Source organism: Loxodonta africana, chromosome 18, assembly GCF_030014295.1.
Source record: "Loxodonta africana isolate mLoxAfr1 chromosome 18, mLoxAfr1.hap2, whole genome shotgun sequence".
In the NCBI taxonomy this organism is placed as follows: domain Eukaryota; kingdom Metazoa; phylum Chordata; class Mammalia; order Proboscidea; family Elephantidae; genus Loxodonta; species Loxodonta africana.
Genome location: NC_087359.1, coordinates 51,674,374 through 51,700,962, shown reverse-complemented (window position 1 = coordinate 51,700,962; position 26,589 = coordinate 51,674,374). Strand labels below are relative to the sequence as shown.

The following is a 26,589-nucleotide window of genomic DNA, read 5'->3' as shown; positions in this document are numbered from 1 at the left end:
GCAGGATTGTAAAAAGAGTTGAACTGTATCTGTCTTCGGTATTCATTCATTAAATTGCCTAGATTCAGCGCCTCTTACTTTTCTCACTGCTTGCTTTTATCTTCTGTGGAAATGGTCATGACTAATGAGTTAGTAGCTGTGGCTCTTCTGTGTGCTCGTTTTTGCTCAAGATCAAGCCTCCACCTGAGTTTAGGCTAGCGTGAAAGCAGGTTTATGGTACACCTAGAGGTGTCCAGCAGAGGCAGGCTGGTTCTGTTTCCACATAGTCATAGTTATAGTATTAAACTCAAAACCAAACCCGTTGCCCTCAAGTTGATTCCGACTCATGGCAACCTCATGTGTTACTGAGTAGAACTGCTCCATAGGGTTTTCTTGGCTATAATCTTTATGGGAGCAGATCTCCAGGCCTTTCTTCTGCTGTGCCACTGGGTGGGTTTAAACTGCCAATCTTTCAGTTAATAGTCAAGCACAAGCCATTTGCACCACACAGGGACGTTACAGCCTTAAAACTCCAGCTTTATTAGTTAAACCAAGCTATGCACAGAGCCTTGAGACTCCTCTCACCACAGACCACCTACGTCTGCATCAGATAACCTCTTTTCGAGACTGTCTTTTTCCTGAACTAGCCATGTCTTAGTTTCTGTTTTCAAAGTGTATTTACCGAGGATTATTTTTTAACCAGGTGTATGTTCGAAGGGCTTATATTGCCTATGAACTTAACAGCGTACAACACCGCCAGCTTAGAGACAACACCTGCGTGGTGGAATTTCAGTTCATGCTGCCCACATCTCATCCAAATAGGTAAGTTTGAGCTGGCATGTGTACCTGAGCAAACCAGAGCTATGTCAGGAGGGTTAAGGGAAGTAATGCGTATGACGAGTCCATGTTTTTTTAGCTAGAAACGTGGAGCAGAAAATAAACAAATTTGACCCATAGGAGAAGAGCCTTTTGATGCCTACTTCTTCTGATCTTTAATTTAAAAAAGAAAATATACCCTAATTCAGATAAAAGCATTACTCCATTCATTTTTGCTTATATTTTGTCATTGAGGCAGCATTGTTTTTTGTTTTTTTTTCTTTTAAGTTAAAAAGAATTTACTAGCATTTTACTTGCAGGAACATTGTCAGGAAACCAGTCTTTTAAACAGTTTAAGGTCAGTAATTGGAACATAAAAAAACCTGGGGTGGAATGCTTTGCTTTTCTGTATGTTTGCTAGGGATTAAAGGTATATCTGAGCCAGTTTTATTATCTCCCTAAAAACAGACACATTAATTTCGTAGTTGAAATTCAGTCTGTTTTTACAGGTCACATTTCAGAACCAAACTTCTTAAATATAAGTAAATTACTTAATTAAGCCATGCCAATTCCATTTTTACCTTCTCAAGTCCTTTAAAAAATAAAATATATGTTTGGAAATTTGTTTCAGTATTGCTTTGGCTTTAAAAGGAAAATACTTCATTTATCTGTATTGTCCTTCTTTTAAACTATACTAAGGCAGTGAAAATCTACAAATTCACCCACACATCTGTTCACCTTCTCCTGTATTTTCATTCTTTTTAGTAATACCACAGGAAATATAAATACCACAGCCAATCTTAGCCTGCCCCCCACCATTTCTTCTTTATGCCTTCAGTTCTTCACTTTGTATTACAAAGTACTATGTCTTTGGGGATCTTTAGTTATAGACACCAGAAATGGTTTTGTTCTGAATTGCCACTTCACCCAAAGCAATAGTAACCCTTCCTAGAGACAAAGAAGTCTGTGATGAGGTTTCTGGCCACTGGATGCCACTGTTGATCCAGCAGAGGTCAGCAGAAGAGCTGTGGCGTCTTCAGAAAAGTACTTCTTTTCTTTGTCTCAGAAGATTCTTTCACTTCTGTACCTCAGAAATAGCTTATGGCTGGCAGAGAAAAGCATATATCCTTGATTTAGCAAGCATCTCTCGGTACATTTTTGCCTCCATGGATTTCAGAATCTCATTTTATAGAAACGAATAGTTGTCCTTCAGCGAACGGCGAAGTACTCATGGCACACATGGGCTCAGCACTCAGTCTTTCTTTTCCTGCATTCCTTGAATAATTGTAGAGAACTACATGCTATACTTAATGTTCTTTGTAATTCTCAGGGCAGTCTCCTTTTCTTTCTGCTTTCTTCTACCTCTTTCCTTTGGACAGTGATTTGTAGTGAGGCTCCAGGGCTGCTTTTGATTTCCTTCCCTCCTTGTCTTTCTGAATTGCTCTCCTTGTCCTACTTTTTTGAGGATATGTGTCCAGTTTCATGAAAGAGTGACTGAAAAATGATGTATTAACAGAGCAGTTAATAAGGGCAATTCTTATTAACTGCTCTGTTAATAGATCTTTTTCACCTTTCCACATCAATGGTTCAAATCTCTGTTTTTTCTGATGTGGTTTCCAAACTTGTAAACTAGTCCCTCTAAACGTCTGAGCATATACACCCCTGTGGATAAAGACCGGACTTGAGCAGAACTGTAATCCTGTAGTCTCCCTATATGAGAGTCTTCCTTGGTTGTGTGTATGATTTTAAAGCTGTTTTTACTTGGATTTATTAGTATTGTCATTATCAGTATTACTGATATATATGTGAAGGTAAAAATATAAAATATATGTGAAGGTAAAGATAAGGGCAAAATACAGAAGGAAAGATAAAATAATCTTTCTGAAAACCAGAAAGATACTAAAATCTTTTTAATCCTTTTTTTTAGATCCAAAGTTCCTTTGTAAATTTAGGAATATATCACAAAATCATCTATTCAGTTTTAGAGTATAGCTTATTTAGACGGTTATTGTAAATTCGCAGCTTGAATTTACTTTTGTTAGATTTTATATTTTCTTAAAAATGTTTTTGCTTAAAAAAGAAACTTAGGTTCCTTTCAGTAGCTTTTGCTATTTTTGAGCCAAAATCCAACTTTTCTTCCAACTCTAGTACTTTTATTTCTTTCTATTCTTATTCTTTTAAATAAGCAGGCAGTAAGCATGTTGCTTCTTATTCTTCAAAAATAAGTTACTGGAGACCATCTACCACTGTCCATTCCACTTCTAGTCCTTTAAGCCTAAGGACATTATTGTGTTCACCAATCACTAGATTAATGATTCTTAACTAGTGATGTACCTTAGAATTACCTGAGGAATATTTGAAAATACACACATTGGGGCTGCGACTCCCAAGATTGTCAGTTAGAGTCTAGATGAATACTATTTTAAAAAACGCTGAGAATTCTGATGAACACTTATAATTGAGGATCATTACCTCTAGATCAGCTTTGTTGAATAGAAATATAATGCAGGCTACATATGTAATTTAAATTTTGTATTGATCACATTTAAAAAACATATAAACAGGTGAAATTAATTTTGTTAACATTTTATTTAAGTCATTATATCCATAATATTTCAACATGTCATCAATATAAAAAATTATTAATAAGATTTTTTTGTTCTTTTCCTGTACTGTCTTTAAAATTTTAAATTCCTAGTGTATTTTTCACTTAATGGCGTATCTCAATTTGGACTCGCCACATTTCAAGTACTCAGTCACCATGTGTAGCTAGTGGCTGTCATATTGGGCAGTGCCATTCTAGATAAAAAATAAAATAAGACAACCACAAATAAACACTGAGTCCTCTTTGCTTTATGTTAATAATAGTGCCTCTTGGAGGGAGAAAAGCTCTTATTGTTATGTTGCTTGCTCTCAGAAGTTACAGGAATTAACCAAACCTGATACTGTAGATAATACATTACAATGTTTTATGTGTGCTTTAAAAATTATTCAGTGAAAATAAAGAACAGGCATATTAATGCCTTATCATACATATTTTACTTATCACTACAAAACAGAATTTTATAAAGATTTGTTTCTCAATTAGGGGTAACAGACCAAAAATCCTTTAGAGGATAAAACCAGATACTTTGTTTAACTGAATTTTTCCCATTTCCTTTCCTGGCCTTTGGTCTTCACATTCCTAGCCAGGCATTCATTTGACATAGACTAAATTTGTCCAACAAATCCTTAGAAGCCAGTATCTTGTAAGCTGTAATATCAAAGCAAGACTAGTGTCTTGTTTTTTATGGGGTCACCTAGTGGAGTTCCATTCCTGCAGTTTGTTTTTGACTAGAGATTTAGCACCCCGGGTTGGGATGAAACATGGTTCTCTGTCTGCAAACTGACAGCAACAGAGTATATTTTCAAGAAAATGCCCTAGATACTGTTTGGATTGAAGACCTCTGTCCCATTGGGACCTGTTTTGATTTTTAGAGAAGGCGAAGCACAAGCAGTTGCCATTGCAAATGACAGCAGCATCGTCTAAGGGAGAAGGCACTCCTTTTTAGCACACTTGGGCAGTTAGTGTGTGGCCAACATGTTTGGTACCCTTGTTTTTGTTGTTGTAATTTCTTATAAGGACTTTATATCGTTTTGACATTTAGTTATTTTTTTTCAATATAATAATCTATTTCGGTATAATTTGACTGTATTTTTTTCTCTCAATATTAAAAAAAAAAAAGCAGCAACATATTACTAAATAATTTATTTTATTCCTAACCTCTGTGACTTCCTGCATCACCGCTCTTACTAGGTAGGCTTCCATCAAGGCGTCTGTTACCTTCTTCTTGATCTTCAACCCAAGACTTCCAAATTTTTTCTGGTATTTATAGTTCCAGCTTGTTTTGCATCCCCAGGTCTTACTTATTCACCAAAGGATCTCGTTATTAGAGTTTCACTCAGGGAAGCTCTTAGTCTGGATTTACCCTTTTCTTCTTAAATTCTCTTCAGCTGAACAGTAGCTGCAGAGGTTTTCCTGACTTAGGCATAGTTGGAAACCTGTATATATGTGATACATGTGTATGTTTGTATGTATGTGTGTTTTTCCTTGTTTATCTCCTTAGCATTTACAAGCTATGTCCTACTGTGTGAGAATTTTTTTGAGGGAAGAGGATTTTTGCTGTGTTTTTGTTTTTTGTTTTTGTTAAAGGTGATTTGTAGCCAGTTAGCAGTTGTTTTTGAAGGAGAAGTGAATGGGTTTCTTCAGTCCTTTTTTTGGTGCAGGAATAATCAAAGCAGCTGGTCTACACTAAGGGAACATTTTATTATTATCCAGATTTCTAGGACCTAATTCTCTTGTCGAAGATTCTATCAGTCCAACCCTTTAGTGAGTTATACCTGTATTTTACATTGATTAAGCCTGGAGCTCTACTATATTGTTCAGCATTTCTTTTTTTTACTGTTTTCCTCCAGTGAGGCTCAGGGTTTAGAGTCAGAAGTATATGTGTGTCTGTCTTTTTTCCTATTCTGAAACCCGTTTATCTATCATTGGTGCTAGTGATATAAAGACATGTTACAGTGAAGCATCATCCTGAATATATCTTTACTTATACAAACGTATGTAAAGTATAATATCCCATAAACTCTGTGGCTATGCATATGGCTGTATATATTATGACAGTCTGGGAGTACAAAATTTAAAACTTCAAATGATTTTCATATGTACATCAGTGAAAGTATTTTTTTTTTTTTTTTTTTTAACTTTTGTCAAATAAGAAGCATCAAAGTTGATCCAGGAGATTTAAGTTAACTTTGTTGTATGTTTCTGTACATTTTGGACCTATTAGTGTTTACTTCCACCAATTTTTAAATGGAAATCCATGTTTTATTTAGGTTAGGTTGTGGTACACCTTCTCTGCTATTTGCTCCTTGTGAATTTGGCCTCCTGTGTTATCATATTTTAATTCGAGCACTTTCCTTTTGTCATGTCTTATATCCAGAAGAGGTTGGCTGTGTACTTCTCTGATAGCACATGTTTTGGTCATGACTGAGTTCAGGCTGCTGGGCACCTTCAATGTTCAGCTGTCGGTGGACCTTCTTCTTCGTGAAGGTTAGAAATCAAAAGTTGTCCATATGACTAATCAGCAGCCTGCTGCTATCCTTGAGGATTCTGATATCTTTGACACTCAGACATTGGACCCCTTTTTGGACGGTACTGAGACACTCAAAAGTCATCCAACTTGTAACATTTTTTAGCAATGGGGGCACTTATAGTTAGCAGGCCAGAATGAGCTATAAATAAATAAAATCCTACAGTGCTTGCCTCCCTCATTCAGGGTAGTCCACTGATAAGATGCAAGCATCTGGCAGAAGAGAAGATTCTCAGCAGGTTTAAGTGCTTACCAAAGTGCTTTCCTGTATCCATGGCTCAGCTTCTAGCCTCTGCTGTGTTATTTTGGCACTCTAGACTTGTAAGATTGGAGAGTCGTGTTTAAAACTCTCAATATATTATTAAGGTAGCCCAAGGTCCTTTCTTGTCAAGGAACACTAGCCGATCCCAGGGGGAAGGAAAAGCAGAATCCAGGGCACCTGTAAATCCCTGTGGTTTTGTGCTGTGGGTTTGTAGCTAATTATACAGCAAGCAGCCATAATATGCTGTAGCCCTGTTGGTGTACTTGTTTCAGAAAGTGCAAAATCTTCCAACAGAGCAAAGAAGGGGCTTTGGAGGGGCTGTAAATGAATGAAGCAATGATCATTTTAATGTAAACTAAAGCTCTGCAGTGGAATCAGGGCATCTGAACTGCAGTGGGCTGGTGGGAGAGATGCCAATAGAAATACATGGTTCAGATGTGTTTTACAGCTTTTGATTTGGATTCTCCTGCAGGAATATGGTCACGCAAGGAGACCACCACTGGTCACAGCCAGTCAAATTGCTCTTTCTCCTATGGTACTGCTGTTAGTGACTGCTAGTAGGTTATTCAGCAGGCCTCTTCTGATTCTGCTTTGCTGCCTGTTTTCAAAAGATTTGCCCTATACTGGCTCTCAGTCACAGCTTGATGTAAACCCTGCTTGTTTGCATGCATTCACATCATTTTCATATAGGGTCCTTTTTTTTTTTTTTTTCTTCAAGTTAGAAGGCAAAAGAAGCAGGAGCATTTTTATACGGTAAAAGATTTATTCAGGGCCCACTAGAATCAAGCAAAATGAAATTCAGCTGGAAGAGATGGTAAAAGGCTCAGAGAACTTGTGACTACCAAAGAAGTCAGTATTCCTTAAAGAGGGTTCAGCTAGCAGGCAGCAACTCTGACTTCGCATTCGTATTGAAGTAGGCTCGCCAGCCATTCTGGGCAGGCAGATCAATAAAATCACAAGTGACTTAATGCCAAGAACCTCAGAATTCAAAGGATTTCTCTTGTCCTTCTTTAAGGTCTATATCGATGTGGAGTGCTAGTCTCAGGAACTGAGATGAGAAAATGCCAGGTCTAGATTTTGGTTTATGACACCATATTGAACAGTGTCACTGGAAAGCATCTGCTTTGGTTTCTCAGTTATCACACCTTTAAAATGAAGCTAATATAGTAGAGGGAAGGTGATGCCGATATTTTTTGCAACATCATGACAGAAGAGTTATCATGGTAAAGTGCTTTGAATAGTCTAAACAGCAAACTTCTGAATAGTGAATTTTTATCTCATTTGTGTATTTGAAAATGCAGTCAATTGCTTTATCAGAGATTGAGCAATTTGGCTATTTTTGTATGATAAGTATGTGGTGAAATATGGAAGATTTTATCTTTAGCTGCATAAATGGAATTCTTGACTCATACAATCTCTTCCTTAGTTGTTTATATTGTGCAGACCATGAATCTAGCCTTATGGATCTATTGTGTATCACAGTAGTACGTACAATACCATACTTGTTATATCTCAAATCAATCAAATAGCCCTGTATAAAGAAACAGAATAAGTGATCATTATGGACATGGCTAAGTGTTTAACTGGTAATATACAGTTTATCCTTCTATCCCTGCTCACTACCCTTACAACTCCAAAGGTTTTTATTCTACCGGAGAGAATAGCCTGGCTCTGAACTTACCTCTTACATGATTGATTTAGGGCCATTCCTTTAAAAACTGGAAATATTGGGAGTTTTTGTTTTTTACCCCATACCGTGTAGATGGTGCACAATTCCTGTAGCAAGGCAGCAGGGGGCTCCCTATGAGAGCTTGAGAATTGCTCATGGAGAAGGGCAGGCTTGTTGTTCTTTTCAATTCAGGCCCTTTTCTACTGAAAACTTGGCCCGAATCCTGTGAAGACTCCCTAAGGGATTAGAGTATACTACAGAAGCAATGAGACCATTTTATTAGTTTATGGAATGGGTTAACCATTGAGACAGATTATGCTCATTTCTAAACTCCAAAATCCTGGATGGATGGAGCCTGAGATTGCTTTAGTTGTAGAGATCTTCTTTATGAACTGAGGTTCATGTAAGAAACTGTACAGGTGGCCCCTTTCTTTAGAATCCTGTATATCTTAATAGGAAGATGTGTTCTCATTAGCCTCTGCAGCTAGTTTTCTGCCTACCCACGCCTCCCTCTGCTGTAGAACCTGTGTTAATGAGAGCCACGTGCCTTATAACTGAGGATCTGTTGTAAAATGAAACCCACTTCCCTGAGTGACAGGTTCAAGAAATCCAAACAGCAGAGTTTCAGGTTTTTGCACTAGGAGGTTGCTCTTGCTGTCTTCCGAATTCACTCTATGATTCAGGTTTGATGCAAAGAGCATTGCTACTCACAAATCACACAAGGTATACAGTTTGTGTGTAGTGATATGTCACTGCTTTTTATTTATATGGCCAGCTCAGTCTATTCTGCTCCTTTCACTGCCATGGAAAGTGTATCATTTTCCTCCCTCTATCCTCCTTCGCACATATCATCAGCACCACCCACTGTGCTCTGCCCAATAAGTCCTCTGTGTGCTGGAAAACCCCAACAATGATTAAATGCTGGCAAAAGAATGTTAGAAGGTTAAAATATCAACCAATCAACCCCCCTTACAGTGTCCCTAAATTGTGGGTGCAAGAATAAATTTGCCCTTTTAACATTGAAAATCAAGATTTTTTTCAGTTGAGGAAATGATTAATGTCAAATTAAAAAAGAATTGGTAACAGAGATCAAAGCGAATGCAGGAGACTTGGCTTGTCGTTTTTCTTCCTTATCCCAGCCTCTCTTTCATGATTTTGGCACATTCTTTATAAGGAAATTGTAGGGCTAGCCGAATTTAGGTAAGGTTTTGTTGATGAGAGGCCTAGAGTTTTTAAACTTAGAGCAATTTTTAAAAATCATTATTACCCTAAAATCATTTAATTAAGAAAATATCAATTAATTGATTTTAGCAACTTACATAACTCTTGTCAAAGAATCAGTTATCATTACCTTCTTGCATTATTTTTAGATCCTTTAAGCTCCCGTAGTACATAGCACCCTTCTCTTTTCCCCTGTCCTGTGGGAGGAAGAACATGTTTAAAGAGACTTAGAACAGGTAGCTGGGAACCCAATTTACTGAATTATTTTCTTTGGAGGATAGCTTGTAGGTTTATCACATCCTGAGAAACAATTAGAGTGGGAGGGAATATGGAATCAATTTCTGTGGACCTCCTTATTACACCTTTGGTAAAATAGAACAAGAAAGAAGAGTCTCTGAGAATCTTGTCTAAGCATATTCTTAAGAATTATATTTCACATTGAGGCTTAAGATACATACCATATTATATAGCTTAAACTAATTTTCATCCACCTGTATTTTACTACTATTCTGCATTGTATTTTATAATAGAGTTTGTTTTTTGTTTTTTTTAATCCATGGTAAATACATTTCAAATCTTTCCATCAACAGCTGCTATGGTGAGGTAGGTCAGGAGGCATGCCTCTTTAGAGGCACCCCGGGGGTTGAAAAGTAATGAGCACTTAAGTATGTCTGCTGAATGCCAGAGCTGCCAAACTGGAGCTCCTCAGGACTGGTCTGTATCTGCTCTGACAATTCTTTTATTATGGCTTTCACTAACCTATCAGTAACTAACTCTGGTTGTTTAATTACAGAGGGAACATCCCCACGCTAAACAGGTACCGTATGTTAAGTTTCTTTTCCAACTAAAATTACCTTTTTTGTAACTTTTAATAGTGAAACCAGGAAGAAATAACACTACCCTTGATAAGCTAATATGGTTGCTTCTTCTAGGGAGTCCTGAACTCCCCTTTGAAGACACTACATTATTCTTTCTGTTTGCAAAACATGTCTTCAGCTTTTCTTCAGTTGTTCAAAAGCAATACCTAAAAAGCCTCAGTCTGGAAAAGCTCCCATCTTGCTGTATTTGATAAGGGGTTCATCTGCCTGATGTTCGGCTTTGCTGGAAACATCTTTTGCTGCATTCTCTGTCTCTAGTTTGGGGCTTTCAGAGGAGAAACCCCTAAGGTTAATCCTATCACGGAAAATTGTTCATAATTTTTTCAATATTTAGTTTCTCTAATTTGCTTCTCCTTTTAGAGGAATGCAAATCCAGAAATAGCTGATTTCATGTTTTATCAGTTCATTAGCTATTTTTTTCTAAAGTGTTATAAGAAATTTCAAGTTTTATAGTAAGATTAATATTGAAAAAGTATATTTAAATTTTGGTATATATATATATATAACCCTGTGAAGAAGTTTTCGGCCAGTATAAATCACGCCAGTGATATATTAGTATTCTGAGTTTCTCCTGCTCCTGAGCCAAGCAAGGCAACACCATGCAAGTTTGAGAGGATAACAATTGTGATTGGAACTGAACCCACAAAAGGCTCAAGTACTAAGCTCTTTGTAGACCATCAGCTGGACATTGCAATATTATATAGGCTTGTGTTTATTTTGGCCCTCTCCCTTTAAAACATTAGGTAATCAAAACTGATCATAGCTTTTAGAATTCAGTTTGGATGGGGAGAGGAAAGGGAATGCTTTTATCTGGTCCTTTTATCTGCCCTTAAAGGGTGGGCTTGGCCCATTGCTGCTTGCCTTTGGCTGTCCTGGCCCTTGAGCCTCCTGAAGGAAACAGAATAGCAGATGTTTCCCCTGGGGTTCAATTTTAGTGAAAAAGATACTTAACCCCATGTTTGCCACAAACACAGCCTATTAGCTTACTCAGAGGGAGTTCCCTTTTAAGTGTTAATCTGGAACCCTTTTGCCTTTTCTGATATAATGTCTCACAAACTTGCTCCATTAGTAAGTATATTTGGTGATCCTAGAAAAGAGGAGAATGATAGCATTTCTGAGTTAATACAGCTCCGAATCCCAGCTTCTAGTGAGCACCGTATGTTAAGACTTGCTTGATGTGTGCTTCATTTGTTTGTTTCATTCGTGGTATCAGTACTTTCCTCTCCACTCTGCCTTTCTCTTCTCCAGTACTGTCAAAAGATGAGGTGCCTTTTTCATAGTCCTCGTTTGCCAAAGAATAAAAATCTGAGTGTCAGTCTCTATAGTCTGTGTGAGCAGCACTCACATCCTACAAAGAATTCCATTGCGTTTTATAATTACGATTTGCAATAGGGTGCAGTATGTACCCAGATCTCAGATCCACCATTGCTAGCTCTCTTCCCCCTGCAACCCTGCAGGTGGTGCACTTCAAGGAAATTTTTGGGCAGCTTCCCAAAGTTGAGTTGCCATTGCCTTGCTCTGAACTTGCTTCAGATCAGTATGCTGGTAACATGTCAGGCAAGTCCTGGAGGCATTCTTTAGCTTGGTCCTTCCAAAGAGGCTCTCCTGGTTGACTAGGCAATCAGAAACACTTTACAGTATTATTTATCAGTACCTACTGCCGAGGTGCATCAAGGAATAAACAGATTCATTATATTTTCAGATTGAACAAATCAGTTCAGTTCACTTCAAGCATCTCCATTCAGCACCTGTTTGTCATGCTTACACATACTTTGAGACCCATGCTCTGCCCTTTTGCATCTTGCTGGGAATTAAGGGTAGATGTTGTTGTAGAAATGTTTAAATATAAAAAGGAAAATTTGCAATTCGAGGTTGAAAATTTTCTTTCTCAAAAAGGAGGAGAGCTGTAATCCTAATAATTACCATCTCTATCAACCCATTAAAGGAAAAAATAATACCTCAATAAAATTCCTTTACAGACTGACTTGTTCCTATACCATAGTGGTTTTTTTTAATGTAGTATATATAATTACTTACTAAACCATTCCAAGTGACACGAGTTGCTGTTTTATATATACATCTATGAATACTTAATCTATTACAATTTCTAGAGAAAAATTCCTTGAGTATTGCATAGTTATAACTCATTTGGCTTGCTTACTTCCTTTTAAATAAAAGAGTGTTATTATAGGGAAGGGGAAGATGCAGGATGGTTTTTAACCCCTTATGTGCCACTCATTCATTAGACACGGCATAATGCCGTTGTATTAAAACTGCCGTGAAATTCCAGGCAGCCTTTGGGTTTTTTATTTGGAGATATTTTGGGATGACAAAAATATAGTTTGTATGGGGAAATCCAGATGAAAGGGTTAACATGAATCTAGCTGAGATAGCCTTAGTGGGTAAAAAACCAAATCTGCTCTGCAACCTGACCCTACTTGAGAGTTTTCTTCTAACTCCTTTTCCCTATTGTTGCTCTTACAATCCTTGCTCCTGCCCTCCCTGTCTAATAAATGTGGTTCAATTGCCGTTTAGAATGTCCTTCTCCTCCAACCTCAACCACTATGGCATGACTCATGTAGCTAGTGTCAGCGATGTGCTCTTGGACAACTCATTCACTCCACCATGTCAGCGGATGGGCGGAATGGTCTCTTTTCGGACTTTCGAAGATTTTGTCAGGTAAGACGCTGTGGAACTGTGTCTTGTACAAGGGGAGCTATGGGTGTCTCTGTTTTGGGGTCTCAGCCTTCTCAAGCAAATAAAGATCCCCACAGTAGCCATGAGCCAGTTAAGGACATGTAGCCCTTGCTATATATGCCCTCAGAGAGACACGTGTCCTACCGTTTCTGCCTCTCATTCAGACTCTACAAGCCTCTGCCTGTAGTGTGAGCCGACTCAGAAAAAAAAAAACGAAAACCATCTTTTCCTTAGGAGGTAACAGAAGAAGCTGTCTGCTCTATGATGAGTGAAATGTCAGGAGAAATTAAACACAACACTAGAGTAAGCCCCACTAGAGACTATACATCTTTTGATTAAATGCATTCAGCATCTATCTCTTGATGTATACTGATGCATTACCCTAGGGGGAGGGGTAATTACATTGGTCTGTCACTGCTCCAGTCCCAGTCTCTTTCTGTTACTTTAAGACTGATGATGACAGCAGTGCTCATATCTTACATATGAAAACAAACAAAAAAGCTTTAAATCATTTTTTTTTTTTAAAGAAAAAATATATATGGGTTATTAAAGGTTAAACAATCCATCCTCCTAATTTCTGCCACTTGGTGAAATTTTGCATGTCTCCTCTAGCCAGTGGTGATTCTATTCAGTTGGCTTTTGAGCACAGGGCAGGATAAATTATTCTTTTAGACAGAGCTGGAAATGGCAGCGTTAGTTTCCTGCCACTTGGGTTTTCATGGTGGGTGTTTCGCTGATATTTTTCAGGATCTTTGAAGAAGTGATGGGCTGCTTCTGTGACTCCCCACCCCAAAGCCCCACATTCCCTGAGGCAGGTCACACATCTCTATATGATGAAGACAAGGTATAGTGTCCCCTTTAAGAGACTAGTTTGTTCCTTCAGATACGGGATTTATACTATATACTTACTAGCTTTCTGATTTTGGAACATCGTAGGGCAAAATTCGTCTTCGTATTACTTTATATCATTTAACTTGTATGCCTCATCAAAGCATTTTTTAGAAATGGGGGAATATAAATTCTAACTTAAAAAATATTGTATTAATTTTAGACTCTGTAGTATTGAATGGGCTTAAGTATATCCATTACAGCTGCCTCTGGGTCTCTGAATATTGTTTTTTAAGAGTTGAGCTTTGGTTCTTGAATTCTTACCCAGTGATCTGATATATTTTTGCATAGTGGTGCTATCATAGTCTTCAGGAAATGGTGGACTTTAGATTGCAGAAAAAACAGGCATTTTGTTTAAAACTTTGTCCTTTTATTAAATCCCTCCTTCTCATTTCTCAGTAAACAAATTGTCCTGTTCTTTCCTTACTAGATTATTTTCCCTGTGGCTTGATATTTCCATTGTTTGATAAATTAAAAGGAAATATGCTATGTAGAATATGTTCAGGTGGCTACTTTCAATTATTTTTTTTCACTTTCTGTGAAGGGAGATGTGGCAAATGGTTTCACTATCATTTTTTGGTGAAAAAGCAAGGACATAGTGATCTACAATTTCATGTCAAGTCTAGATTTGGGGCCACCTCTGGCAAATGCCTTTGTTGCCTTTTAAAAGATACTTTATTTAATTTCTGTTGTAGTTATTGGGAGGTGGTTTCAATTTGTTTATTCCTACTAGTGGGTAACCCGAAACACTACATGATATGTACCTCTTTTTCAGGTGTTTTACCAAGTACTGTAACTTTTCCCTGCTTCTGTATTAGCCGGCCTCATAATCTCTTGGGTTACAGGTCCCCAGGGAAGAGCCAATTCACATTCTGAATGTAGCTATCAAGACTGACTGTGATATTGAGGATGACAGACTGGCAGCTATGTTCAGAGAGTTTACCCAGCAAAATGTAAGTCCTAGATTGGGTGGAAACTGGTGATGGCCCCTTTCTGCTAGGTGTGTATCATATTTATCCTTTTATCAGTTGCTACTTATAAGGTCTATCACTGCTAATAGCTATGGCTTTTATATAGTTCTACATGTAAGAATAGAATTCCAAAGTAATTTAATAATATTGAATATCGTTTTCTGTCAAGAAATAAAGACCTCAAATACTTAAAATGTTCTTAGGGAAATTGTGTTCTTAAATCTTTCCTAGAGCTCCAATCTTTGAACTTACAGTCTCTTGGTGAATATTTTCCTTTGGTAACATCAAACTCTACATGTCTAAGCCCAAACTCCTCTCAGGTCACTTCTATGTCCTCCTCCCTCCTTCCTTGAAAAAATATCAATTATATTTTCATCCTCTCTCAATTTTATGTCACTTGGATAGCTCACTGACATCAAACTCCATAATCTAAACGTAAATTCCCATCATTTTCCTTCATTTCTTCTCCCCGCCACACCCCTCGAAAGAAAAAAAAAACAACCAAAACCATTACCCCCAATCATTAAGAAATCATTGACAGTTTTCTTTCCTTGCCATTCCCTTATTCTACTCCTCTACCATCTATACACGTTTATTTGTATCTGGTCAGTCACCAAGCTCTGTTTTTTCTTTGCAGTGTCTCTTACCCTTTCTCTCTTTTCTTGTTTTCAGTTTTTTAATTTCTACCGCCATCTCTCTAGCCTAAACCCTTACTACTCACACCTGAGACACTGCAACAGATTTATTTTTGGTCCATCTATCTTCCTTTACTCTCTCCCTCCAGACAGTTCCATCCTGCTCACCACCACAAGATTAAATGGCCAAAATGCCCCCTTACTGTGTTATTCTCCCACTAAGGATTCTCTCTTACTTTCAGGATACCACCTTAACTTAAAATTTAACAGGCCACCATAACCTAGCCTTTATTGTTCCGTGGGAAGACTTAGGTCTTTCTTGTCTCGTGTACCTTGTTTATTTCCTCACTTCTCCTTCCTCTGACCTGGAATGTTTTTGTCTTTTTTTCTAAGCCCTGCTTATCTTAACGACTTCTCTAGCCCTAACTAAAATGTCTTATTTTCCCTTGAATTCCTAATCAGTCAGCATATATTTATAAAAGTGCTACATAATAACATTCTTGATTTATAAAGAACTTCCATGGAGATTTTTTTATTTGCACCTTACCACATCCCAAACCCATTGCCGTTGAGTCAATTCCGACTCACAGCAACCCTATAGGGCAGAGTAGAACTGCCCCATAGAGTTTGCAGGGAGCATCTGGTGAATTCAAACTGCCAACCTTTTGGTTAGCACCCATAGCTCTTAACCACTGTATTCCAAGTTTACACAAGGGGAAGAGCTTAAGCTCAGAGGGATCAAGGACCCTTAGTCACCAGCCAGTAGATCATAGAGCAGAGACTAGAGTTTAAGGCTTTTGACATCAGCTCTGAGGGGTACAGATCTAGGGGCTTGAGTCAGTGACACATTCTTAGCCTTGACGATGTTTATAGTGTAGTTGGGACAAACTCATTGCTGTTGAGTCAATTCCAACTCGTAGTAATCCTATAGGACAGAACAGAACTGCCCCATAGGGTTTCTAAGGAGTGGCTGGTGGATTTGAACTGCCAAGCTTTTGATTAACAGCCAAGCTCTTAACCACTGAGCCATAAAACGATAGTCTACAATTACATTTCACTGTGAAATATGAAGGATGCCAAAGCACCTCTCTCTCAGGAAACCCTGGTGGTGTAGTGGTTAAGTACTATGGCTGCTAACCAAAAGGCCGGCAGTTTGAATCCACCAGGCGCTCTTTGAAAACTCTTTGAGGCAGTTTTACTCTGTCCTTTAGGGTCGCTATAAGTCTGCATCCACTCAACGGCAACAGGTTTGGTTTGTTTTTTTTAAAAGCACCTCTCTTACTGCCCTAACAGCAGGATCTATGTCTTTTCTTTGAATGGAAAGCACCTAGCCTGTTGTTTTATGATTGTGTGCTGTAAAGTCGATTCTGACTCACAGCAACCCTATAGGACAGAGTAGAACTGCCCCATAGAGTTTCCAAGGTAATCTTTACAGAAAGGAGCCCTGGTGGTGTAGTGGTTAAGCACTCAGCTGCTAACTGAAAGGTTGGTGGTTCAAAGCTACCAGCTGCTCCATGGGAGAAAGGTATGGCAGCCTGTATCTGTAAAGATTACAGCCTTGGAAACCCTATGTGGCAGTCCTACTCTGTCCTGTACGGTTACTATGAGTCAGAATTGACTTGACAGCAATGGGTTTGGTTGGTTTTTACAGAAGCAGATCGCCACATCTTTCTCCCACTAGTGGGTTTGAACCACCGACCTTTCAGTTATCAGCCAGGTGCTTAACCACTGTGCCACCAGGCTCCTGCCTTACTATAAAGAAAGAACTCAATAATTTTTTAAAAATTTTATTCCATGGCATAAATAATTGGTACCATAAACATTCACATCATATAAGGCTGATGGTAGACACCCAGGGAAAATGGTAACTTTGTGATTAAGATGAGTGCTAGCAATTACTCCATAATGCCCTCACAGCACTTAAACTGACTATGGATTTGCAGTGGCCAACAGGGGGAAAGGTACAAGCAGAAGAAATGGCTGGGGATTTTTCTTTAGAAGAGAAATTTACCTTCCTTCTTGCCTTGACTTGGGACCACATAAAATAAACCTGAGGCCCAGTGACCCAGGAAACCTTAGCTGAAGAGTCCTAATGTCGTGGGTGGCTGCTGCTGCTTCCTGAAATAATCTATGAAAGTTTCTTTCCAGGTTTTGAGCCACCAATTATCCATATTTGATTTTTTTTTTCATAGTTTGATGTCAACTTTAGGCTTTTTATCATCCTCAGTTCTAAATATATATCATTTAGATATATATTTAAAGAGGCAGTTTCTTCATTTTCATTATATATATTTGTAGCATTAATGAGTGATAATAAATTACCCTTTTCCTTTACTCTGCTTGTAAACTGAGGCACACAAAAATCCAATGTCTTTCCCTAAGGCTACTCAGGAGGTACTTGTAGACTGTGTAGACTCTCTAAGCCACAAGAAGCAATTAACTGCATCAGCTTATTCAGGAATATTTGTCATTTGTGTCTCCTTGTTTTGAAAAAGGAGCCCTGGTGGCATAGTGGTTAAGAGCTACGGCTGCTAACCTAAAGGTCAGCAGTTCAAATCCACCAGCCACTCCTTGGAGACCCTGTGGGGCAGTTCTACTCAGTCCTAGAGGGTCCCTATGAGTCGGGATCAACTCAGCCACAGCATGTTTGGTTTTAAGGTTTTGTTTTGAAAAAGGAAAGAAAGAAAAGGAAGGAAAAGCAATTTTAAAAAAGCTGAAGCAATAACTAGTTTCGTTTTTTTACTTCATGATCATGTTCCTAGCAGCTTAGAAAAAGTTTTTTTTTTTTTAAAGCACATATTAAACTATCAAATAGGTTGATCCAAATTGTCCAAATAATCTTCTAGTCCCAGCATGTCTTTTTTTCTCTCATAGAAATTAGGATCATATATTTGTAAATGACTTGTGGAGGAGATTGAAGCAGTCAGTGTAAATGGAGTTTCTCCAGGTGCTGACGCCTAATCGCTGGGTAATAGCTGTGGACTTGCTGTGAGACCCACATTATTACAATGTAATCAGAATCCTGTTGCTCTGCTGTTATTGTCAGCCACTTGTGGAATTTTAAAAGCAATAACAATTTTGATTTTAAATCATGGCGTTATTAAAGTTATTTTCTTCCCTTGCCAGAACATAGCTATTGATGCTTGTCTTTGAAGGACTTGTCTGTAGTGGAATTCTTTGTTGGTGTCAGAAGAAATGTTTCTGTTCCTGGCATACTGAGAGACTGAGAAACACCCTTCTTTCAGCACAGTTTTTCTTATTATAGTGGCAACACTTGGTTACTTACACTAAGGCCGTACAGATAATCTTAAGATGTGATTAAACCACAATTTATTTATATTTGACCTGGGAATTCATTATTAGAGCTTACTTATAGGTAATTAATTTTCCCAGTTATCTTTTTTTATGCTGTTAGTAAAATCAAGTTTATTACTAAGCAATGCCATAGCAGAAATAGAGAAATAGAACATACTCAGTTATAAGAAGCCAATTTGAAATTTTAAAAATTCAAATTGTACCAAGAATTAAATTAAATTTCTAATTTAATTGTTACAACTGTTAGGAACTGTCTTTGGAACATATCTCTTGGTTAGAGTTATAGCAAGGAATGTGGTCAACTAAAGTGTGAATTTAGTTTGTGAAATATTCTTTTTTCCCTATTTGTGCTATTTGTTTATTCTTTCAGGTCATTCAGCTGGTGATTGGCTTTCTGCTTGTTGGCATGTAGTCCCTCTTTGTTAGGGACTTTTAAAAACAATGTTTTTACTAAATTCATTAATCTCTTTCTTTGTCTCTGCCTCTTGAGGTAAGTGAGCAGAACAAGATAGAGGAAGGCTTAGGTCCAAAGGCCCAAGATTCATATAAGGAGCTGTCTTGAAACTGCTGGTCTCTGTTGACGTCTGATACACTGCTTATTTGTTCCAAGTGGAGATATGAATAGTTAAATCACTAAATTTAAAAGACTGTCAAGCCTTGCTTTTAACAATTTTTAAAGAAAACCTTTTTTTTTTTTAATCACGTCTTGTAAGGTAGGGGAAGTGTTTTAGAAGAATTGAAAAATTCGGGAATTGCTAGGTTGAATTCTAGGAATGTTGTTATCTGATAGTAGGTAATATTTATCATCCACATAACAGTTTACTACCTTTATTTTCTGTTTTTATAGGCAGTTCTTTTCCCTCTGCCTGATTGCATGTAGCTTCTGTATCACTATTAATAATCTCCACATTTGGACACACCCCTACCAGTGTGATTTCTGTAACCAGAAGTTGGGTTAAGGTCTACTTTGGCCTGAATCAGTCCTGAGAGAACTGAAGTGACCTCATGTGACCCTTTCTCCCCCACAGAGTTCTCTTTCAATTTTGTCCAGATCAATATAAAACCTATTCCGTAAGACTTAGTCCCGGGAGGCAGATTAAGATTTGTTTATTTGCAAGTTTGGAAGTACTGAGCCAAGACGTAGGTTTCCAAAAAAGGTGCTTGGTCTACTTAGAGACTTAAGAGGACTGCATGAGGTAAAGTTTTGGATGAATGGGGAGCTCATCTATTTTCTGTTTTACATGTTTATTCATAGAAAGCTACCCTGGTTGAGCATGGAATCCGGCGCCTTACATTCCTGGTTGCGCAAAAGGTATATCGGCATATAAATTGTACCTCTCTAATACTTCTTGTGGAAACCCTGATGGTGTAGTGGTTAAGTGCTGTGGCTGCTAACCAAAGGGTCAGCAGTTCGAATCCACCAGGTGCTTCTCGGAAACTCTATGGGGCAGTTCTACCCTGTCCTATAAGGCTGCTGTGAATCAGACTTGACTCGATGGCAGCGGGTTTGGTTTTTTGGTTTAATACTCCTTGTGCTGCTTGCTAGAGCTATTAAAAATAAAAAATGGGATTACAGTCATATGCTTACTTGTAGAATTTTTAAAAGGAATTAACTTTTTCTATAAATTTAATTAAGGAAAAACATTAGTTCAACTTGTCACCTTTTACTCAATACGTTTTTAATTTTGTTACTAATCGCCAGCTTCTGCTGTTTTCCTTTCCTTTCTGCTTTTCACTTGAAAGGATTTCAGGAAACAGGTCAACTGTGAGGTGGATCAGAGATTTCATGTAAGTAAAAGGAACAATAACAAAAGATTACTTACTGTTTTATTTGTATGCCATTGATTATTTAAACATAGAATACGTGTGAGTCATTTAAAAAGGCTGGAGTGACGTTTGGTTCCTCTCCTTTTAGAAAGTATTATAGTGAATATTCAGTTCTTCTGTTGAGTATTCCAACTAAAGGTGTTTTTGGTTTTGTTTTACCCTGTAATGAATTCTCAGTGTATTTCTGAGAAATAGCTAAGAATGAGCATATGCATTTATCCAGATGACTAGGGTAGAAGCAGGAGCTAACTGGTAATTTCTTTGATGCACACAGTGAGTCAGTAATCAAGAACTGCCACTGGCACTTTGGGGTCTTGGCTTCCACCAAAGATGGATTCAAGTTCTATTATTGCAAATTTTTAATTCAGAAGAAAAATGATTTATTATTTAAAATGCCTTAGCAGAGCTAAGTTAGTGGGGTTTCTTTTTTTTAATCCCCTTTTTATATTAATTATGTTAATTCTAAGAGCAGGAGATAAAAATTAAACAGTAATTTGCTTGTTTTCCCATTTAACTGAATTAACTGTTAATATTTATGGGGTAAAATTTTTATTGAAAAGAGATTTGGCAGTGGGGTTAAAAGTCCAGTTTGCAGTAAATTTCTCGTTCTCTAAAATGGCTGATTGTAGCCACAGTATCTCTTTAAAAAGTGATCCTAATGTACTTAAATAAGATTCCAGAAGATATTATGAAGTTTTACTTTTCCTGATAGGAATTTTATTTATTTATTTATTTTTATGTTAGCAATTAGGATAATTTCGTTTTCAAGCCCTATTCATTTGCATTAATGAAGATAGCATTTCAGATTCTGGAAAGGACTTTCTAAATTCAAGGACCTACCTGTGATTACTTTTATTGCACTTTTGTTTATTAGGTCTCCAGCGCATGACGTTTTGTTTTCTCTCTCACTGTTCACCTTATTGGGCTAGTCTATAAAGAAACAAGAGAACCTACCTGCAAGCTAAAGAACTAAGATTTTCTGAAATGCTTCAGGAAATGTTATGGACTACACAACTTGCCTGTGTTACTGATGTCAGGAAACCAAGCAGAGTGCAGATATATATCGATCAATAACTTTAAATAGGAAACTGGGGACAGTGGAGAAGTATGAGGAGCTTAAAAAGAACCCCTGGGCTTTAAGAAGAAAAATCAGGAGCTTAGAGAATAAAATTGTTACTTGGGGGTAGAATATGAAAGCCTATGAATAAATACTGTGGCCAGTAGATGCTGGTCAGAACTAAGGTAGACATACTAGAGCCAGGCCCTGGCTTTGGGAAGAATGTCGGGCAAGAATCTTAAGTGTTAACTTGATTTTTCTTATCTCACTGACTTTGGAATATAGTCATATTATTCTAGGGAAAAATACTGAATTGGTAAAATTGTTTTTCTTTTTCCTTATGGCTCAGACAGAGTCTTTACATCTGTAGCATGCTAACTGGTTTCCTGTGATAAATTCATTCCATAATGAATTAAAACTCTCCACTAAAATATTTTAAAAGCCAGTTGACAGTAGTTCTCACTGACATTACTTTTAAGTGTAAAATATGTAACAAAAAAATGCTTTCTTTGTGAATCTATGTCATGTCCTAGAGCATATCTAACAGCTTTAAAACATTTTCTCTCCCTGCTTTCCCAACATCACTGATTTAGGTTAAATAGAGACACATATAGGCAAAATCTGCTCGAAAGTGAGCCCAGCAGGGATTCTTCCCTGGGAATCATTGTCCAGTTCCTATTTATAGTGGCATCAAATGAGAAATCAGTTAAATAATCAAGTGGTTTGATTTGTCATGTATAGGAAAAGCCACTTCAGACATAGAGGATATTTAGTTGTGAACTGATTTGCTTTGAAGAATTGAAGGACAGAGGAGGTGGAGTGTTTTTATTTTAGGCCCCTTAGAAATGATTAGTGGTTATGCAAGGGGCCAGGGCAACTATTACTGAACTCCAGTCAGGATCTACAATAGCCCAGAAGCCTTGGCAGGAGTTGTACAAATCTGGGGCTCACTGCCATGGCGCTGCTGTGAGTGCCTCTGCTGGTGGTAGCTTGGCATTCATGAAGGATGCTTAGCCTCTGTCATGTCATCTGATGTGTGCTTGCCCCTTAGTTAGTGTAGTGGAAAAAGAGGATGCTTTCTGGGAGTGTTAGAGATGAATCCCTTGATCGCTCTGGCTTCTTGGTAATCCACTGTGATGTATGCAGCCTTCCCTGGTCTACACTGTGAAATCCCTATATTATTGAATAAAAGAGAGAGTGTGCACATGAGGGGGCAAGGAGAGGAGGAAGGTTACCGAGACTGGCTCAAGAACAGCATTGGCTGGTGGGGAATGAAGCAGCTGTACTGTTACATAGTCTTCAGACAATCTTTCGGACTGCCTCAGCAGCAAGCCACAGAACCAGAGCAAGGCAAGCGAGGGCCAAAGTAGTAGAGGTTCCAACAAAGTCTGTATGTTATTAGGTGTTTTTTCAGATGCCATTGAGGGTATAATCATTTTCTAAACTTCGTTGTTTAACCGCCATAGTCCCCAGAGATGTGTCACAGGAATGTCTACCACTGCTGTAGTTTGTTCACTCTAATGGAGACTGCTCTTCTGAGCTGGCAGTATTCACCGGCGTTAAAGAGACTTAGTGTCAAGCCTATTTTCATAACCATCTAATTAAATCAAGTACCCGTAATGGGACTTGAATAACTGCTTAACATTGATATTTAAAAGGGAAAGTTTGAGGAAAAACAAGTCTACTATCTTAATCGTATTAAAAAAAAAAAAATTGAAGCCTTGAAAGTAGAAGAGCCTCCTTGAATTTCTAAAGTTATTTAAGCTGCAGTTCTACAACTTTCTATAGTATAAAGGGGCCCTGGTGGTGCAGTGGTTAAGCACTTGCTCAGCTGCTAACCGAAAGGTCTGTAGTTCAAGTCCACCAGCTGCTTCACAGGAGAAAGATGTGGCAGCCAGCTTCCATAAAGATTACAGGCTTGGAAGCCCTGTGGGGCAGTTCTGTTCTGTCCTAGGGGGTCCCTGTGATGGCAGTGGGTTTGGTTTTTTTGTCTCTATTTCACATTTCAGGTCTGGGAATGCCAAAAAGTACAGCAGAATGTACTGTCTAACAAAATACAAGTATTCTTTTTGAAGCTTTCCATATTTTTTCGACTAAGCTTTATTAAGGATACCAAAATGCATATTTTCAGGATTTTTTCATATCTTTTGCCACCTAAACAAAGGCATTAGGCCCAAAAACTGTGATAAGATTCTTTATCAGTTTTGCATCTGTTAAAATGTTTCCTTTGTTTCTTGCTTATAAGACTTCATGGGATTTTAAAATTCTGCTATAAATCACCCAAGAGGTAATTGTAGTTTTACTGATTGTTAAGTAAGTGACTCCTACTTTAAAATTAATTTTTTTATTTGTTTTTAAATTTGGGCCTCAAAGGAAGAGCCCACTGTCATAAACAGTTATCGTAGTTAGTAGTTCATTTCTTTTCTTTTTTTAAGTAGTTCTGTTTGCTAGTGGACCAGCTATTACTTTTTCAGAAGGTTTGGTTTGGATTTTTGTTTTAATTACAGTCTATATAATTAGTTCTCAGCATGTTGAGGTAAAAGAGAATTGCACCAGCAAGCTTCCAATTTCTTCATCTCATTAGGTTTTTAACACGATTATTAGTATCATAATCAGCTATGATGTTTTCTGTTGCAGGTTTTCACATTCTCTGATTTGCAGGGTGTCTTGATTGGCTAATTTAGGCAAATTATTTTGATTGTCTTGATGACGGTTGGCTGATTAGAACACAGCAGGAGTATAATTTCTTCCTGAGAAATGTTGCATTCTTTTGTTTTTTGGTACCAGAACACTCAGAGTGTTTTTCTTTGTGTACATTCAATTATGATATTTGCCCATAACACTAGTAGAATGCCTGGAAAGCAATTACATTAGTGATGGAATAAGCATGAATGCTGTTAGTGGAAAAATTGCGGTATGAGGATGAAGCGGGATGAGAGAATTTACTAAAACTATACAATCAGAGACTTTTGGATTTTTTCTTTCCTATCTTTAGGATCTGTTTCTGTGGTTTTTGAGTGCCGAAAGCAGTGTTATTGAATAGATTTTTCTAAAAAAGTCTTCAGACTTCCAGATCTCTTGAAGAATTGCTTGGCAGTGCTACTTTATTATTGCGTCCTGTCCTGAATGTGCCATACTTAAATTGAGGATTTTGCTGTAGGGCTGAAAATTTACTCAGAAATTTTTTTCCAAGAAGTTTGTTTATATTATCTCATGACATTTTTTTCCTAAATAACCTTAATGGAAGTGGTTTTTCTGACTGGTAGTCATTTCCCACCTCTGCCAACTTTTAGTGAGTAGCCAAGAATTAGTCAATCTCTTTCACTATTTGTGATAAAAGTGTTTCCATTCAAGTTTGCTTTTCATGGCCTTTAATTACTACAAATTTTCTTAATTGGTGTAGCAAAAAAGGTTTTTTTTTTTTTTTGGTTATTTTTATTTTTTGAAGGAAAATGATTTTTGATCTATAAATATCTGGACTTGAATAAATAGCATACTAAATATTTTAATTAACTAGCTAGCTAATTAATAACTATGACAGAATAGAAGAGTGTGTGCTTAAAATTTGTATTATCACTTTCCTTGACTTTTATTTCAGAGAATTTCATAGAACGGTTTTGTTTTCCTTCCTCTTTTTGTTGTGTTACTTTTTTAGGTAATGCTTTCAGAAGCCATACCTCTCTAGAATAAAGCCAAAACTAGACTGTACAAAGCCATGAGCATGAAATTTACCGACAATTCAGCTGAACATCTTTCTGTGTAACCTTGAAGCCATCCTCTTGTTCTTCACTATCATTCAGTGGGGGTCAGAATTTAGAGCAAAACACCATCAGTAAAAGATCAGTCCTGTGTAAAATCCACTTTCAAAGGGCTTTCAGAGATCCTAGCCTGGACAAGGGGTTTCCCCAGGCTTGGTAAATGGGCTCCTGGGAGCCTGTTAAATGCAGTTTTACAGTTAAAATGCCAGGGAAAATGTAAAATGATTTATTAACCAGGTAAGCTTTGGTTAAGGTGAGAGTGAGGTATAATACCTGTGGAAAATATTCAAGAAATTTTCAACAAATTCAAGAACAAGTTTTCAGCATCAGTTTCACTTTGTTAGTTTTCTGCTTTTTTCTTTAAAGTCTTGGTTCCTAATTTTTCTCTCATCAAAGAAAAATCCTTTAAATAAGAAATTTGGATGATAACACAACTAGAAAGGTAGTACCCTGTACTTGAGAGGTGGAGTGATATAGATGAAAAGGGCCTGATTCTGGCATTAGAGAGACCGATGTTCACATTCTGACTCTTCATCTGTAAAATGGGGGTCATAATACCTATTTCAAAAGGTTGTTGAGAGCATTTGATGGAACAGCACACCAGGCTGCATGGCACCTAGGCAGTGTTCAGTCCATCTTCCTTTTGTGGTTCCTAAAGCTCTTTGAGGAAGATTTAAACAGCTAGTCTTGGTCTCTCTGCCTTACACCAATAAGTATTTGATTATTTTGCTCTCATAATGAAGAAGATGCCTAATGAAACCTCCTATAGAGGCAAATAGTAATGACTTGATTCCAACACTACATGTAGAGCTTCCCATCCGAGAAACAGGAGTATTTGGTGTTAATAAGTTGAATTTCAGAAACTAATGAACTCTGCTAATTGAATTCATCTTTGTTAATTAATAAGGTTCTAGTAAATTGGTTGCTTTCTTGTTAATGCCCTGCAAAAGAGCAGTAAGACCTGATGATTGCAAGTTCACTAGTTCCACCCCATTCTTTTCTATGCATATAACGGTAGTGACCAAAGTAGCATCTTGTACTTTTCTTTGTCTTGAAATGTTATTGTTTAAACCCTTGAAATCATTGACTTGAAAATGAATGTGAAAAAAAACGTGAATTGGGGATTCTATGCTGTCTGGCTGGTTTACATTTTAAGAGTTTTTTAGGAGAAACTTGGGAAATCAGTTTAGTAACTACGATTGGAGTGACTGCAGCATAAGGGTGTATTGGTTTTATTTGCCAGATTGTGCCAAGAGCAGCACCTACGAGATTTTTTTCACTTGGAAGATGTCAAAAATACCAATTTCCCCCCCTAGGAGAGGGTAGATACTGAAATTAGATTAATAGTGTGGTGATTCTTAAATTCGGAAGTGGGGTCATTAACCAAAGGATCGTTCATATTCCCTGGACTAAGCTTAAGTAAGTAGCATGTTTTCTAAGACACTGTCTTCTACATGCTTGACTGCCTCTATACTGTTTACCCC

The 26,589-nt window shown here is 37.5% G+C and overlaps 1 protein-coding gene across 12 annotated transcripts in view; it reads left to right on the top strand.

The window, feature by feature from the left end:
* Positions 1 to 26,589, top strand: part of ACACA (acetyl-CoA carboxylase alpha) — a 318,748-nt gene that overhangs the window by 182,629 nt on the left and 109,530 nt on the right. For 11 of the 12 annotated variants that reach the window (XM_064271368.1, XM_064271369.1, XM_064271372.1 and 8 more), the window contains 7 exons: positions 683 to 801; positions 9,873 to 9,896; positions 12,493 to 12,636; positions 13,402 to 13,498; positions 14,388 to 14,495; positions 19,719 to 19,775; positions 20,207 to 20,251. In XM_064271368.1, the coding sequence (XP_064127438.1) occupies positions 683 to 801; positions 9,873 to 9,896; positions 12,493 to 12,636; positions 13,402 to 13,498; positions 14,388 to 14,495; positions 19,719 to 19,775; positions 20,207 to 20,251 (594 nt within the window). The remainder of the gene's footprint in view (positions 1 to 682; positions 802 to 9,872; positions 9,897 to 12,492; positions 12,637 to 13,401; positions 13,499 to 14,387; positions 14,496 to 19,718; positions 19,776 to 20,206; positions 20,252 to 26,589) is intronic. The other variant, XM_064271370.1, reaches the window with a different exon arrangement.